This window comes from Bemisia tabaci, chromosome 7 (genome assembly GCF_918797505.1).
Source record: "Bemisia tabaci chromosome 7, PGI_BMITA_v3".
Lineage (NCBI taxonomy): Eukaryota > Metazoa > Arthropoda > Insecta > Hemiptera > Aleyrodidae > Bemisia > Bemisia tabaci.
Window position 1 is genome coordinate 45126863 of NC_092799.1, and position 17604 is coordinate 45144466.

Below are 17604 nucleotides of genomic sequence, written 5' to 3' on the forward strand. Positions count from 1 at the left end.
AACTACTGAGCGTCGTTTTTTTAAAATTACAGTGATTTTTCTACTCATTATGCAGAATATTCTGCGAAAATTTCAAGTTATGATGTTGGTTCCGCCTTATTTCAAAAAATGAAATCGGAGCAGGGATTCCAAAACACCGCATCCGTGATACGCATTTTTGTAGTTTCGCCATCAATACGTGGTTTCACGTCATTGCCAACGATAGGTATATTCCTCGCGTTTCATGGCACCCTGAACCGTTCGAAGCTCCCTCGAAAACAGTTCCTGGAAATGCACGTCATCAGGACCATTTTAAGGCCTTGCCCACACGAGCGTGGTTCGCGAAACTTAGTTCCAGGAACTTGTTCCCGCAACAATTTTTAGCTGAGCTGAAAACTTATTCCTCCTAAACCCGGAACTTCCCCCGTACTTCGAGCTTCTACATATATGTAGAAGCTGTATGAAACATATATGTTTCATTTGATGTGAATTTGTGTGTTTTTGTTTTTTACGTCCTTTACATGTCTTGGCATTAATTTTTGTTACTATGGCGGCCGTAAATATCTATTATTTTGCAATAATTGTATAGTTTTATTGAAGTTCCGGTTCCAGTTCGGGCAAACTCGTGTGGACAGCATCCCTCCTTTCAAGTAACAAGTTCCGGGAACTGAGCAGTTCGTCGAATAAGTTCCTCGAACCACGCTCGTGTGGACAGGGCCTTATGTCTTTTGATTTTCCTGCACGACGGGCCTTTTGATTGAGTTACTGACCGAGACGATTGACTTTTCCCGGCAAATGATGCTCATCCCTCGAGTTCAAAACGGAGGGTGATGACTCGATGCATGTGGAGGAACGGAGAAGAGTGCATTAAGCGAGCGCCGAGGCGAAGGGTTAATGTGCTTCAATCTCGATGACGGAAATAAGAACAACTTGACTCAATTATCCGAGCTGTTCTGAAGAATCCCGCTCTCCTCGCCTTCCGTTTTCCGCGGAAATCAACATCAATGTCGCTAGAAAGACCGTGGACCCCCTCTCTCACCGCATATCTCATGAAATGTTCTATATTAGGTCAATTTCACCACAGAGAACTGACCCTTTCAAGTTAATTGAATGATAGAGCTTTTGAACTTGAAAGTTGCAGCAGCCGCATGATATGCTCAAACCTCGATGGGAAATTGAAAGGCTGAAATTTCAACTTTTGTCTCCTTCTATTATTTTGTAGACCCATTTGATCGATTCCAACCACCCAAATCATAAACGGTAGGAGAAAGAGCAAGATTACCACTTGTGTAGAATTTGAAGTGAAAAAAAGGAAAAAACATACTTTGTACTCAAAATTAAAAAAACCCATATCTTTCTTTTCACATTTGAAGAGTTTTCAAACGTTTTACAGCCCTAACTCTCCTCAGAATGGGGAAAAAAACACTAAAAAGTGGCCCAAGCTGTATGTAACAAGGTGAAGAAATGTTGCTGGGTCCACACCATTTCGCAAAGCCAAGAAGTTCCAAAAATTACAATTAGAGTTAAAATTAAATTTTGTTGAACTGTAATGCGAACCAGTACGAAACTGAGGGGGGAAAGTGTTCAGCTCAGGCAATTTGCATTGGAATATTAAGTTGGAGTCACGCCGAGAGATCTATACCGGTTTGGGCCTTTTTAGACCTCACACTCGGCAGTGAATCCAACTCAGTCTCGTACTGGTACGCTTTAGAGTTCAAAAAAATTTAATTTTGACTCTAATTATAATTTTTGGAATTTCTTGGTTTTGTTTTCCCCGCAAAATGGTGTGGACCCAGCACCATTTCTCCACCTTGTTTCCGCAGAATGATTGCTGATACGGCGTTGCGTACTTGCTTCCACCAATTCAATGCGTCTCTTGGCAAATCATCCGCAGAAAACTTAATTCTATTTAGCAAGAATGTATTTTGACCTAATTTGCCTTTTAAAACCATCCTATCAAACACGGCGCGGAGTGAAACACTCCCGTATCCGTAGCCGTGATCACCGGAGAAATAATGATTATCGTCAGATCGCCGGATTGTCAGATCGTGCAAACATTTCCCCACGCTTCCGGTGTAAACGGTGATTAGTTCATCATCCGAGCGTAAGTTCCCTCACACAATCCGACAGTTATGAAGCGCCAGGAGTCATGGCAGTTTGCGAGCGGCGGAGCTTTATCAACGGACTCCAGGCGCAATAACCATCTCGTCGCCGAGTGAAAAATGGAGCTCGTGAAACGTAATCAGTTTCGTTGTGACCGTACTACAGCGTCGAACTAGAAGTTGCCAGAATGAGGTAGGATTTGAAAACAGGCTGTCAGCTCAATCTCTTTGGTGAAAAAAGATCTTACCACTGAAAACTGGACGTATTTCTATGAAACGGACCTAAGCGCCATCGGGTGAGGAAGGTAGAGGGGGGCTTGGATTGGCGGCGGAATCGGGCATCCGGCTTATTCCATCCTATACTCGCAATGCTTTTCCATGGCGCTTAGGTCCGTTTGACAGAACGCGCTATCCGGGATTCTATATTCCTCAAAAGGAACTCAAATTGGCGCTTAGTTTCGTTTGATAGAAATACGTCCAACTAGAGTACCTTTATAGACAGAGTATGGCCATTCGTACCTTTTAACTACAGGAAAACTGTGCCACTTTTTGATTGGTCAACGAGTTTTCAGGCTGCATGATGCTCTTACGGCCGTAAATAAACAAACAAGATGGCGACCCGCCGTAACATTGATAAGAAGCTAAACTTTGACAAAAATTTCAATTATACGGCAGTAACAATTTAAACTAGCATATCTACGAATAACACATAAAAAACACATGAAAACACTGTTAAATCGCCTTTCGCCTTAATCACAGGAGGATGTAAGATGTGCATTACCTCAAACTTGCTAGCTGATAATAGCTATCTTGTTTGTTTATTTACAACCGTAAGAACACTGTGTCAGCCTATTTTCACGCGACCAATGAGAAACCGGCACAGAAATGGCCATACTCTGCCTATAAAGGTACTCAAGTCCGCTGCGGCGCGGCGCGACGCGACGTGCTGCCAGCTCGGAACACGCTCTGACGCCTACAGACCTAAGGGGATACTTCACGCATTGCGCAATGCCGCGGCTCTCCCGGCGGACTACAGTACCTTTATAGACAGAGTATGGCCATTTCTGTGCCGGGTTTTCATTGGTCGCGAGAAAATAGGCTAACACGATGTAACCTATGCTTGACCTTCATTCCTTTATGAGGTGCCGCCTTTACCGAGAATTTCGACATAGCGCCGGCGCCTGGATTTCGGTTTTGCTTCCGAGATTCACATTCCTTTCTCTCACTTCGCGGAGAGGATAAAGAGACCACCCACGTTGAATTTATGGGGTTTAACGTGTATATGTAAGTGTGGAGCTTACATTTTTACTGTGACAATTGATACATCATTTCGGGATAGTTTTCAATGAAGAATTCGAATATGAGCTCAGGTTGTAGGTATCTTGCAGTATAATTTTTTGTGTGGTAGTTATGAAGCAGAATGCACTTCATTAGATAGGTCTAAGATAGTTTGGACCGCGTTTAACAGAATGCAACCAAGCCATATAAGCTATTGCCAAATTGAATTGGGCAACTCAATTTTTTACGAGAGTTCGTTTGTGCGTATTCCTTTGAAAATTTAACGGAAGTTTCTTCGTACTCTGGAGAAAATTCACTGAAATTTGCACGAAAATCTACACAACCGTCTAAAATTAAATTTCCAATATTCGATTATTATAAAGTTGGCAATAGCAAGGTGGAGAAATGGTGCTGGGTCCACACCATTTCGTGGGAAAAACAAAGCCAAGAGATTTTCCCCACGAAATGGTGCGGACCCAGCACCATTTCTCCACCTTGTTACATACAGTTCGGGCCACTTCTTAGTGTATTATTTTTTCATTTGGCAATAGCTGATGTGGCGTTGTTTATTTCTGTTTAACGCAGTCCATTTGGAATGCATTTCGCGATCAGAAAATACATATTTCTGGCTCATCCGTAAAAACAACTTATTCGCGCATGGAAACTAATGGTACATAGTTTGTTTCCAAACTAAGCTATAATTTGTAGTTTCTATTGGCGAAACGGAGTCCATTGTATCATCTATTTTAAATACCCATACTCTATAAACTTGGGCTATATCCATTAGTTTTAGAATTACATCATACTAAGCAATGATGGGAGAAATGCCCCGCGAAGAAAAATATTATAAACATAATTAATCGTTCAAACATGTTCGCAATGAGCAAGGCCAAATATAAATGAATTAAAATAAATCTAAAAAGCCGTAACCTTGCAAATAACGAAATATTTAAATAATTCGCAAGGTTATGGCTTTGTAAATTTATTTTATTTTATAATTAATCGTGATTTTGCTTCATTATTTCAAGAATTATTAAAAATATTGCATTTATTTATTGCATCATATTTCATTGCATTGTAGGAAAGAAATCATATGTTTTCATTTGCCTTTTAACTTTCGAAATATATCGCACATTATTAAATTTGTCATCAGAGGAAATAATACTGCGGAGCAGTGATTTTGTCTCTGGGCGATGCGCCAAATGTATCGCGGTTTGAGTTAATTACCACTCACAGATATTAATTTCCCGCAAAAGTGTTGCCATTCTCTTGCCTACGTGTTCCTGCATATTTTATCTTTGTAACATTCCTTGCTTATTTCTATAAAATAACGCCGAATTAAACAGAGAAATTACGGATAGAAAATCGAAATTTTACCGGAAAATGATTTCCAGCCATCCTCTTGCACAATGAGAGCTTTGAACTTTGTCGTCACAACTTTCACCTTGCTTTTACTTTCCTTCATTGTTCAAAGCTGCTAACTTGACTAAATGCTGATGAAACTTCTTGCAAACTTTCCTCGATATCAGTAGGTAGCTCGTAACTCACGCAAAATTGTCTTACATTGTTATTAGTGCTTCAACATCGGGGCATAGAACTTTTCTCTCAGTGGTGCAGCAAAACTAGCGAGTTAAATCATTCTTTAAAAAAGCAAATGCTGCATCATTTTGTCACAAATTAGAGCTATAAGACATTAGCTCAAGCGCATAGGAGAGATAAATCGACGGTGCGGTGTTAGTCCGCAACCTCGTATCTCGGTTTGCATCGTTTCAGACTTTCTGTCATACTTAATTTTTTAAATGGAAAACTCAACGGCAATTCTTAACGACTGCCGAGAATTTTCTTCTCTTTGCAAAGAAAATTCTGCGGAAACCTCAAGGATGATGTCGATTCGTACTCCTTGAAAAAGGTAAAATGGTCGCGGTGATTTTCAGACATCACAAACATGATACGCGGTTGCGAACTGCGACACCGTCAAAATTCAGTTTAAGGAGCATACCGCCGGAAGGACGGAATCTAGAGTGATAAAATACACCATGGCTAACGTCGGAAAATGCGTATATTTAATTGCTTTATAGAAAAACTCTTTTCATGTTTTCTTTTTTTTTTTTTTGAGAAGAAACTTCGAAGTGTATCAACCCATGCCTCCTTCTCTCCACGTAATATTGAGTCTCACTTCAGAAAGAATAAGTCGATAAAAAAAAAAAAAAACCAAGCAGTTAAAAATATGCGACCAACCTCTATCTTACCGTGGTGCTGAACGCTCAGCGCTCGTATGAAATGTTGGTGGCGGTGTATTGTACCGCGTTACGTTATTGGATTTTTGCACGTGTTATCGGCGGAAGGCCCGATGAGGCTTTACGCCAAATTTGTGTAAATTCGTCGCTCTTCTGACATAAGGGCTTATCTTGAATACATAATGAGCCCCAGATATCATGGACTCACATGTGAAACAGGGTTTACGTGGAAATTGAGGTACGTCATTACGTCAGAGAGGCAACGTATTGAGCTCGAGGCTTCACATGTCGTTCCGAGTTTTGCCCACTTAAAAGTGACACATAACACGCTCGCTAATTTTTCCTACGGATGTAAGCATGACTTACTGATTTACTGGTACTTCGGGCATGTAAAACTCCTAGAAACATTGTTTACTTCCAAATATCTGAAAGTGTTTCCCGCTACTGGGTGTCTTGAGACTGATTTCAATAGTGACGTTCATTAGAAATGTGTAAGCTCCAATCAAGATTTAATTGTGTTTTAATCTGGCGCGGTTAATTTTTGTCACGGATTTAAGTGTTCTCTCTGCTTTATTCCGTCGGTTCTTTGTAGTGTGGTGGTTGTAGCACCGGTTCTTCTATCAGGAGGTCCGGGGTCCACTCTCGGCTGTGCGATCTGAACTTGATGGTCTTAAACAACGGGTCTCTTTGGGGACTGTTAAGTAGGAATGCAAGCAGGGAGATTGGGCTCTAATTTAAAGCGGAGGGATATCCCTTACGAGGTATTTGAAGTAGTGAACAAAAAATAATTAAAGGTGTGCCATAAATAATTGCAAATTTTCCGAGCAGAATGTATGTGTGAAGGTAAGAGGCCATGGACTGATACGCACATAGAAGAAACAATCTTCCTCGAAATTTCTCTCCATAGTTAAAATCAAAGTTTCCATTTAAACTTGGATGAATCTCCCCATTCTAAACTGAAGGACAAAAACTCAATCTCATAAATTACCGAAAGATTACAAATTTCTTGAATATTCTATCTAAATCCAAACCCATCACATCTACACTGAAAAAAAAAAAATCTTGAGATATTATTTTGACTTAGAGCGTCCTTTCTCTTTGACAATTTTTTTTTTTTTTTTTAAAGTTAATTCCGTGCGGATTTTGTTAAAGTCACTTTTTGGAGTTCAAGGAATGTTGTTTTGGTATCGTTTTTTTAATCAAAACTTAACGAAACAAAACAACGTTTCTTTAACTAAAAAAACTGACTCTAAGTTAAATCCACACGGGTTTAACTATAAAAAAGCCAATTTTGTAGACAAGAAACAACCCTTTCAGTCAAAATAAAGAAAAAACAAGCAGTGAACTCCAACACAATGTGTTGATAAGGCGCGTCATTAACTCGCACATATCAACCCCTTTAGTTTTCATTTACAGAGATTTCAAAAAAGGCAAGCAGCACAACAGGAGAATTCACGATACAACACTACAAGGTCAACGACGCACCTTGACGAGACCGTGTATTGTGAATCTAGAAAGCTATTCGAACAAATTTAAGTTTTTTGATCCGCCTCAAGCAAAATTTTATCAGATTCTTGAGGAAAAGTGCTACGGAAAAATTTAAGCGAAGAAAGGAAAAATTCTGTCGAATTCCTAGAAGATAAAGTCGATTTAAAGGTATTTTGGGGTTAAAATACCCAAATCACCGGTATTATAAATCCCGTTATATTATTGAAAAGAAATTGACTCGATATAAATGCAATTGTATTAAATATGTCTTGATTTTGTTATTTAAACGTCTTTTCATGCAAAGAAGCTCAACCATGTCCATGCTTTATTCATTCATGAATTGAAAGTAAGCAATCCACATCCCGAAAATCTACCGATTTGCCGTAAAAAATCGCAGAAACTTGATATACCAGGTCGATGTACCCACTCTTTGAATTTACCAATCAATTTAGTGAGTGCACGTAGGTATGTGAAAGTCAAAATGCTATAGTCATTTTGGGTGCATTCATTTTTCATGAAACAATTGTAAGTAATTTCAATCCCGAAAAACCATAAATTTTCCGTATAAAATCGAAAAAATCAAAATATGTCGACTCCCTGACGTGAAAATTGAATTCTACGTGTGAAAATACTTATGTATCGATATGCTGAACAGAATGCCCGCCTCTCCTCGTAATGTACAAACCGTTCCTATACTCATCTTAAAATTGTTCTCAGAGCTTTGTGTTATTATCAGCTTCCATTTAAACCCCGGTTTGATGGCCGAATCGGCTGCCCAAAAAGCAAGCCATTTTTGAAGGGCTCTATGAGAAATTCGTGATATTATCAGCTCTCAGGAAATCACCTCATGGGTAAAATTGCTGATATAAATCGAGTGCTTAAAATAATCGTATTCAAGAAACTAAGGCATTAAACTATGGAGTCAATTTCGTTTTAATAATATAACGGGATTTACTTGTCTTCAGGTCAAAACTCATACAAGGAAGCCCCTTGCAAGAGGCTAATTTTTTGTAATTTCACTCAATTTTTTCTCCTTTTTATAATTGAATTGCTTGTCACATTCTGAGGTCAATCATATTAAATTGTAATTTATACATTTCTTTTTTTCCCCCTTCATTTTATTTTTTGTTTGGAGAAGTTTTGTTGATTTCTTCGGATTTCGAATACTGTAACTTCTCTTCTATTTGGCCGATTTTTATGAATGAGACCTCTTTTAATTCGTGTTTTAACGGAGAGTAAGGAAAAAATTGCTAAAAACTCGCGAAACAATTTTTTTTGAAAATTGGACGAATCCTAGCGTGACGGTGAAATGGTTAATGAAGCGTAAGTAATTGGGCGAGGGGCTGAGGATCCCGGCATCGCTTGGCAACCGTCATTAGCTATTGTTCGTCGAGACGCCGACGCAGTGAGCAGGAGCGTGGGAAAGAGAGGGGTAAGTGGATTCCTGTATGAGCCACGTTTAGCTAATGGTCTAATGAGTCTCGAGGCTCATCACAGATTGCACTTACACAGATTGCACTGTGAAAATATACATTTTATCAGCTGACACTGACAATGTTGTCAGATGAACAGCACTATCAGAGCACGGGTACCAACTTTTGGAAATTATAACCGAGGTTACAGATCTGTCAAAGCAACGTTTTGAACAAAACGGAGGAGTTAAATTCTCATTTCGAGAGTGCCGACCTGCTCAGCCATCCTCGAATCAATTCGCTTGATTCTGCTTATATATGCATAATTTAAATCAGCGCGTCGCATTCTTAGGCTTTTTTTGAAAAAACCAAGTAACGTAGACTCTTGGTATTCACTGCACATAAACTAATGAGCCCCAGAATGAGAAACAACTTTAAATCATAATTATTGATGGATAAATAAACTTTTTACACGCTTTGGAAAATCTCAGAAGTTCGCGGTAGTCACTTTTCGGTAAGGAACTAAGGGACTCGGTTATTGTATCGAGCAGGGTTCGAAACGATCGCAAAGGCGGTATACTACGTATACGCGCCAATATTTTCAGTGTATGATGGAGCAAAAATCCATCTTTTTTCCATGCCACGGATTGCGTAGCTCTCGCTGAAACCGACATTTAAAGATTTAAAATGATGTAACAACCAGAATAAACCATGGAAGTCAACAACTTACCGTGTAGAATTCATTCGCATAACATAAATTGGAGGACCTCGGTAAAGAACATTTTAAAAAAAAATCTGACTTTGGCTGTTATAAACCGGCGCTAACGCCTTAAAAGCATCTGGTAGATTTCAAGCTTAACATCAAGAAAATGCAAAAAGCGTTGAGCGCCTCGTCTAAAGCTCAAGCGACAGATAACATCCTCGTTATGACAGACGAAAGTCTCTTGTCATGCTCACAAGACGCTGTTTTTTGTACAACAATTCGCTCCGACGAGACTGAAATTAGAGAGCCCACAAAAGTCCTGTTGCAACATTCTGCGGGGCAATTGAGCGTTTCTGCCGCTCCTGCACCCCACTCAAAAATGAAGCGAATTTCATCGCAGTCTGAAAACTACGGCCGTGCGCCCCACTTTTAATAATGGGGCTGAAATTAACAGGGCGAGGATTTTTCCCGAGCTGAAGGTAGAGTTACGGAACGGTAACTGTTCGTAATTACAGGAGTGTTGTCAGATGAGTTGCCAAGTTTGCCTTTTCATACCGTAGACCTCGCCTGCTCCCGTGACATCATCGGTGAAATTATTTGATACTTGGCAACGCCATTTTTCCATTGTATCGATTTTGTCACCAAAGGTATGTAAAGCATGATGTTATGACAAATATATGCCCAGACAGGGAGACATACATCGTTAATTCGTTAATAGGATGCTCGGTGGGACAAAACTACATGCTCCATTCTCTTTAGCTTCGCCCTGCAGCTTCATATTACTGGCGTAGCAAAGATTCTTTAAGGGGGGAGGATCCGTGACGGTAAATTTACATTATTTTGTGTACGTCCCTGATAATATTTTACTGGGGGGCTATTCCCATCCATGGCCGCTACGCGGCCTAACCCCCAGAGGGCGCTTCGCGCTCTAGGTCCGCGTCGACAGGAGGACGACCAAAAAAAAATGAAAAGATTTCAATACCCGACTCTCATTTGTCCAATCTCCCCCCGGCCGGGAGCGATTGGACCAATGCGAATCGACGGAAAGAATATTTGTTCAAACTTCACGCCAAGACTGGAACGGAACGGAACGAATCGTTTCGTCGCTTTTGGATAGTCTGCACCAAAGGAGATACCTTCGATTCACTTACCCTACTAACAGATCAGGATTCAACATTTTCCGCTAAATTTGAAATCCCCCCCTTTCTAAGCTTTGTGGTCTTCTCTAATTTAAAAACACCTGGATCTTATTTCCAAAATCTGATTAGAGCGGGCTCATTTAGGAACTATCACCTGTCGATAACCGAAAAATCATGGAAATCGGCTCAGTAGAACGCTCAAACGAACTATGACAAAAAATAAAAAAATGCATCGTTTAAATGGGAGAATTCGCAGCTTTACCACGTAATATAAGAAAACGTGGGTCATATTTTCAAAATCCGAATAGAGCGGACTCATTTAGAGACAATTGCCTGTCAATAGCCGCAAAAATCATGAAAATCGGCCCGGTAGAACGCTGGAACTGAGCGTTACCAGTTATGCAAATTTAGGAGGTCTCTGAGCTTATATATGATGTCTGCCCTCCAATATTGAAAAAAGGTAAAATTAACGAAGCTAAGGGGGTTGGGGGGGGGGATCCAGACCCCCCTCTACGCAACTGCGGCTGAGAATTATTGCAAGATTCAGGGTCCCTTACAGGGAACTACAAGATTGCACAAGCAAGAATTTTTAATAGCATCTGTAATTTCTTCGTAAGGGGTGCCCTAGTTTCTTTCCTATTTTTCTCTCTTGGGAGCAATAAATCGTAATTCTCGCGCGCCAGGGTGTATCCGCAAAGACTTTTAAGCACTAACCTCTGGGGCAAGGTATACGCATTCACCTCTTGCACCCTTGAGCGAATGCTATTTAGACCCGCGGTATAAATTCGTCCGATGTATTCCACCTGATGTTTTACCCATGGATGTAAGATGGAGGAACTCCGCAGCACGAATGCTTCAGCCGAAAAGATGAATGGAACAGGGAAGCAACAAATACAATGCAGACCTGATGCTGGGAAAATTTGGAGCGGAGCCAACTTGTAGCTCAACCGCGGTTGACAGCCTCGGATGATAAGTCGCCCACCAATTCGGAGCGTTATAAGGGCGGAATAAGGGTGGCTCCACACTCAGCGGGGCGTCCTGGTGGTTAACTCAGCGACGAATAATCGCTCAATGCCACAAACGCGTCTCGCAAACAACACAAACGTATTGAGACGTCGTATCTCGCTTGAATCGTTATCGTCACGAGCTCACGGAATGGCTGAAATGGAAAATCATATCTGGTCGTCCATTGCAAAGCTATGTGCGCAAAAAGGTGCCCCGTCTTTTCTCTCCGTGGCCAATCACCGTCATAATTCGAGGTTCCCGTGACGCAGATTTTCCATCAATTTCTGCTGAATAATTACGTTTCTTTTTCACTTTCAGCACAAAATCCTGTCGAATCATTGCGTTCAATAGATCCGGCAAATTTTTGAAATCTTAAATCTACCAGGGCACATTTTGAGGTTTTTGTGATGAAAATTTTAGAAAATACTAACTGAATGAACACGGGGTTTTTATTTGAGACTCTACGTTAAGAGGGATAATAATCCTCGGTTAGGGGTTTTCAATTTTTCCCACCATCTAGAATTTTGAGGGGAGAGGGAGGCAGATGATACTATTTTCAATCCTAAAGGGGGCCTTGACCCACATTTCGTACGCCCATGAAGTTCAGAACTTCCTCCACGTTTCTGTTTGTTTCTTTCTCATCTCTGATCAACCTAGATGTTGCCGCTCGATGATTGAACATACTGATCATCGATACCGTCGCTTTTAACCACCTCAGTAGGTGATTTCAAAATAACACATCAGAAACTTAAAATATTGCGGTTTGACGTCACCAAAGTTGAGGTTTGAATATAGAATATAATGTGCCGTAAAGCGGTTCGGATGTAAAAACTAGTTCCGGACCTTGAAATAAAATTCACTCTTTCTTTTAAACCCTCTCTGAAATAAAGTAAAGCATCATGCCATTAGGTACTCCAAAAATATGCTTTAAAGATGTGCGGAAAAAATCATAATGAAGTTTCTAATTTCTTTTGTTACAGCACCGCGACTTATGATGCGACGACGAAGCAGCAGGCTGGGCAGTTTTACCGACGATGGAGAATGTAAGTTTCAAAATGTTGATTACTTTATTAAGCGTTTTTATTAAGCGCTTTAAGGCGTTTAGTTAACCCTACAAGAATTTCTTTTGAATGGTGAGTGAGATTACCATTTTTTGCTCCTCATTCAATTGTAAATGAAGGGACTTCAAGAAAAAAATTCGTAAGCGAATATGATGGGGGTATGATTTCAAAATATTAATCTTTACCGAAATCATGCAAAGTTGAACGGTTTTGACAGGCACAGAACTAGGCTAAACATATCGGACGTTGCCTAATTTCTACCCAAATTATTTAAATCAAATTTTTTTTCTGACAAAATTTGTCCTTAGTTCTTTTTTTACGATCTACGGCATTTTCACTGAAAATCTCAGGGCATTAAGTTGCCCCAATTTTGGTCTAATGAGAAAAATACGCGGGAAATTAGATGACATTAATTTCAGTTGAGCCGGTTCTACTTAAAGTTAATCAAAGTAATGTACACCGGAAAATATTAAAAAGGAGGATGAAAAATGAGGTAAAATGGAGGACAAAGCAGGATCATAAGAATAATTTCAGCTTCACTTTAAACTTTGCTCTTTCAACGAACTCCTGCCGGCTATGATTATTTTCTACGCAAAAATAAATTTGCCAGCGCCCACGGGACACCGACCTTTAGTCCGTATGACCTTCACTTTTTTTAATTTCAAAATTAAGAAACATCTCAAGCGCAGAGATAAAACTATCTGCGATTGATGGATGTCCATGTTGCGTCTGAAAAATTGAAGGCGCGATGGTGCGAAGCGTGAACGGGCAATGCACCGATCTTTGCCACCAATGAGATGTCATTCAGATTCGGGACAAAAATTAGAAAATCGAGGCCGGATTACGCTTTTCCCATCTTCGGCGGTGTTTCTCACGTGGCTCTTGAAACATCATCACAAAAGACAACCGTTGAATTAAGAGCAAGGAGAGGCGCGGGTTGACGACGGCGCAGAGATACAACTATTCGCACTTTATGGATGTCCGTGTTGCATGTACAAAATTGAAGGCGCGATGGCGTGAGGCGTGAATTCGCTATGCTCCGCTCTATGCTGCCAACAAGGTGTTACTCAAATTCGGTTACTCAAAAACAGATCGCATAGATTTGAGGATTGATCAATGGAAAGTAATCACGACTAAATAATAAAAGATCAAGGGAAACGGACATTCTCGTACGATATTGGAAAATATGAATATTTGTAGTTTTTACATTTGCAGCAACTTGAAATACTTGCGATGTACTTTTCGGAGAGGGGAGGGAGTGGAAAAATTTTCATAAAACTTCACATGATTCATGACAATACTACGAGTAAAATTAGAAATTCAAAATTTAAATTATGAGTGTAACACAGGCATGAGTTTCTCAAGCATTAAGAAACATATTTTATCAATATTCATGAGATACGCTATTATTTAATCAAAGTTGCCAAGAATAAAAAAAAACGAGAAAGTAATAACAAGGCTGGATTACTTCTCTCCTATCTTCGACGGTGTTGCTCAAATAGCCCTTGAAACATCACCACAAATAAGACAACCGTTGGATTAAGAGCAAGGAGAGACGCGGGTTGACGACAGAGCAGAGATACAACTATTCGTACTTTATGGATGTCCGTGTTGCATCTACAAAATTGAAGGCGCGATGGCGTGAGGCGTGAACTCGCAATGCTCCGCTCTATGCTGCCAACAAGATGTTACTCAAATTCGGAGGAAAGTTTAAAAAAAAGGACCAGATCACATCTCTCCTAAATCCGGCTGTGTTTACCTTCCTTTTTTTCAATTTGATGTCTAGTCCTTATTTAGGATTTGTTTGTAGGCCTAAGCGCTCGTATGTATAGGCCCCTCATAACCCACGAGCCACGTATTTTAGTAAGCCTTGGGTCAATTTGACCTAGCTTGGGCATCAAAGGGTCCGACACAAAGCCTGCAGAAAATTTAATTTAAATTTTTTATTCTGCAATTCAGTGCGCAAAGTTTCCAGATCGTTATTAATCTTTACGCCATCTGTCAGCAAAAAAAAATAATATTAATCACTCACAGCGTATTATAAAATGGGCTGGAGAGAAACTACTGTGTCGAAAATTCAAACATCTAACATGACAGATATCTTTCTATGAAAAATTGGATATCGACGGTGAAAGTCGGCAATCACATAACTCGTCTGCGGTGTCTGAAAATATCCGCCTCTACGTCATTTTTTTAAAGGAGAACAAATTGATATTATTTCTTGAAGTTTTTGCAGAATTTTCTTCGCATTGAGAAGAAAAATCATGACAGTTTTAAAGAATTACCGTTGAGTAGTTTTCCGTTTAAAAAATAAAGTATGACAGGAAGTCTGCGACGTCGCAAACCGAGTTATGTGATTGCCGACTTTCACCGTCGATATAGTTTTTCACAACAGTCGCATCATTATTGTCACATCTACATTAGTATCGCATCTACATTACCAAAGTTTTGCACCAAAAACTTCGGTTATCTTAACTGAGGCTCGGTTTTTACGACTGAAAATCTCATGCCGCCTTTTAAGTTTTTGAAAGAAAACCCACTAAGATCCCAACTTAAAAATGGTTGCGATTTTTTTTTGCACAAACGATGGTTATTTACAAGACATTTTAAGCGTGAATGATGGATCGTTTCCTTCCAAAAATTTAAAATAGGAGATGAGATTTTGATACACTGCATTGTGTACGTGACATGTATCGCTTTAGTGTATGCGGTTTTACATTTCTCATGCCTCCTTTTAATTTTTAGGAAGAGAACGAACCAAGATCTCAACTCGAAAATTGTTGCAATTTCCTTGCCCATACGATGGTTACTTACACGAAATTTTAAGAGCAAATTTAAGATCGTTTCCTTCCGAAAAATTCAGATGAGATTTTGAAACACTGCAATGTATACGTGACGTGTGATGCTTAAGTCCATCCAATATTACATCCATGAACCGAGGTCTATTCTCACGGGCTGTCACGATTAGACGAAACATTTGATACTCGAGACACATGTTTTTTCTGTTTGTAATGTGTTCGTATCCAGATGAAAAATTCATTCCAAGAAATATATCCTCCCCACGGAGCCGCGTTTCGTTTTGAACGTACAGTTAAATTCGTTCGAGTGATGATTATGCTTTATTTATGCGATAGGGGCGCCACCGTCGCAGCGAGTGCAATTTATCCTGGGCGAGGACGGAGACAACGACTCCCACGAGTCGCACCCCCTCTTCTCCGAAATGGAGGAGCTCATAGGAGACGGAGACTCAGCCGAGTGGAAAGAAACTGCCAGGTAACGTTGATACCCACGAGAAAGATGAGGAGGAAAAAGGCAATATTAAAGAATAATTAAAATTGGAACCTTCGTTCTTGCGAATATTTTTGATATCATATTCTTAAGAGATAGATACAAATTTTTAAGAGCAGCCCAAGACAATGATAACAGTGGAAAAACGAGGATGAAAAAACGGGAAACAAGGCTAAAAATACACAATTAATGAAACCCGAGACGTTTCGACTCAAAACTGAGTCATTTTCAGTCGGAAGCAATAAAAATTTAAAAGAAAAAACGATAAAAAACCTGAGCCCTACGTGGTGGCGGCCGGGATCTGAGAGAAAGGAGAAAAGTTACAAATGAGAGAAAGTTATCAATTTTCTCTTTCTCTCAGATCCCGGCCGCCACCATGTAGGGCTCAGGTTTTTTTATCGTTTTTTCTTTTAAATTGTTCTTGTTTCCGACTGAAAATGGCTCAGTTTTGAGTCGAAACGTCTCGGGTTTCATTAATTGTGCATTTTTAGCCTTGTTTCCCGTTTTTTCATCCTTGTTTTTACACTATTCTTAAGAGAAATACTTATAATTAGAACGCAAACCGATTAGGTTTTTTTTTTTTTTCGAAGGGGCCAAGAATTTAATTTCTCCCTCCCCTCCCCCCCCCCCCCCTCGCGGAACGGTGGAACGAGTCCTTGAAAGAAGTCGGACAAGAAATGTTTCACAAAAATCGCAAAATTTATCGTTTATCTCGTCTCAGTTTCAATTTTTAGGGGTGCTCTAGATAGAAAATTTTAATTTAATGCATTCCGTTTGTTCCTTGCCGAACCCGTGATTCCCGGGTCCATTCCAGATTATAATCTTTGCAATTGATGAACATGTCATCTTTATTCCGTTTGCAACACTGTAAAGTCCTAAAATACGGAGACCAATCAGGAATGGATTCACATTGTCTTAACTCGCAATAAAAGGGATTTCATTTTTTTTTTTTTCTGCTGGTTTAATGGCTTCGTGTCTAGCACCTTCGGGATTCTAGTTCCAAATAGAGAGATTCACATAAGACGATTTTGATTTTTAGGTGGATCAAGTTCGAGGAGGACGTAGAGGAGGGCGGAAACCGATGGTCGAAGCCTCACGTGGCGACGTTATCACTCCACTCTCTTTTCGAGCTTCGAAGTTTGATCCTCAACGGGACTGTCATCCTGGACATGGAGGGTCTCTCCCTTGAACAGATCGTCGACAACGTCCTCGACAATATCGTCAGTTCCGGCTCGCTCGAGGAACATCTCAGGGATAAGGTGAGACCGCACTTCACCTCAGAGTATTCTGCGATTCCTAATTGCCTGCAACATTTATGCCTGAGAATGTTTGTTAAGAAATTAATGAGAAAAAAAATTACTGACTGAACAATCACAATCACTGCCTGTGCAAATGTTAATTAAACAATACTAAAGCACCTATAATCGATGGTGAAAGTGCAGAGGTGCGAATCTCGGAAAACACGATTTTCCAGGAGAGTAAAAAAACTGTCTGCATTCCTCTTTATTGTCGTTAGAAGGGTAATAATTCTTGAGGATAGCAAGAATGAGATGCTTTTTCAAACTCCATCAGCAGTCTCAATAATTTCTCGAACTGTTAGAAAATACGGCAGAAATGCCGAGATTCGCGTTTTTGGCACTAAAAATCGACACTTCATCAGGAGATACGCATTTTTTCAATCAGTGTTTTAAACTTGTTGGTGGATTTGCATCATTTAAGACTGAAAAAAGGGTTTCACACTTCAAATTCCTTATCGGATAAGATTTAGTTTGTCATCCATGCAACATCCATCCATTCTTTACGCTTTCTTAATGGACCAGTGGACAAAGTACCTGTTCTTCAATTTTAATTATTCACAGTTTATCAAAGAAAGCTCATTTTATCCGTGCGAAGCTTTTTAAATTCACAACCG

General features: G+C 39.9%; 1 protein-coding gene and 1 long non-coding RNA gene across 13 annotated transcripts in view; one reads left to right on the forward strand and one right to left on the reverse strand.

Annotated features, from left to right (window-relative positions):
* The window catches only part of Ndae1 (Na[+]-driven anion exchanger 1), a 139501-nt gene that overhangs the window by 66710 nt on the left and 55187 nt on the right, over positions 1 to 17604 (forward strand). For 9 of the 12 annotated variants that reach the window (XR_002009748.2, XM_019055367.2, XM_019055366.2 and 6 more), the window contains 3 exons: positions 12324 to 12386; positions 15539 to 15677; positions 16732 to 16951. Coding sequence is in view for 11 of the 12 variants with exons in the window: in XM_019055367.2 (XP_018910912.2) it covers positions 12324 to 12386; positions 15539 to 15677; positions 16732 to 16951 (422 nt within the window). In the remaining variant the exon portion in view is untranslated. Of the gene's footprint in view, positions 1 to 5995; positions 6088 to 6333; positions 6358 to 6414; positions 6440 to 12323; positions 12387 to 15538; positions 15678 to 16731; positions 16952 to 17604 lie in introns of those variants that run through there. The other 3 variants (XM_019055373.2, XM_072303024.1, XM_072303023.1) reach the window with 3 other exon arrangements.
* The window catches only part of LOC140225170 (uncharacterized), a 37966-nt gene continuing 37219 nt past the window's right edge, over positions 16858 to 17604 (reverse strand). Inside the window, exon 3 of the long non-coding RNA XR_011900309.1 lies at positions 16858 to 16996. This is a non-coding gene — a long non-coding RNA (uncharacterized lncRNA). The remainder of the gene's footprint in view (positions 16997 to 17604) is intronic.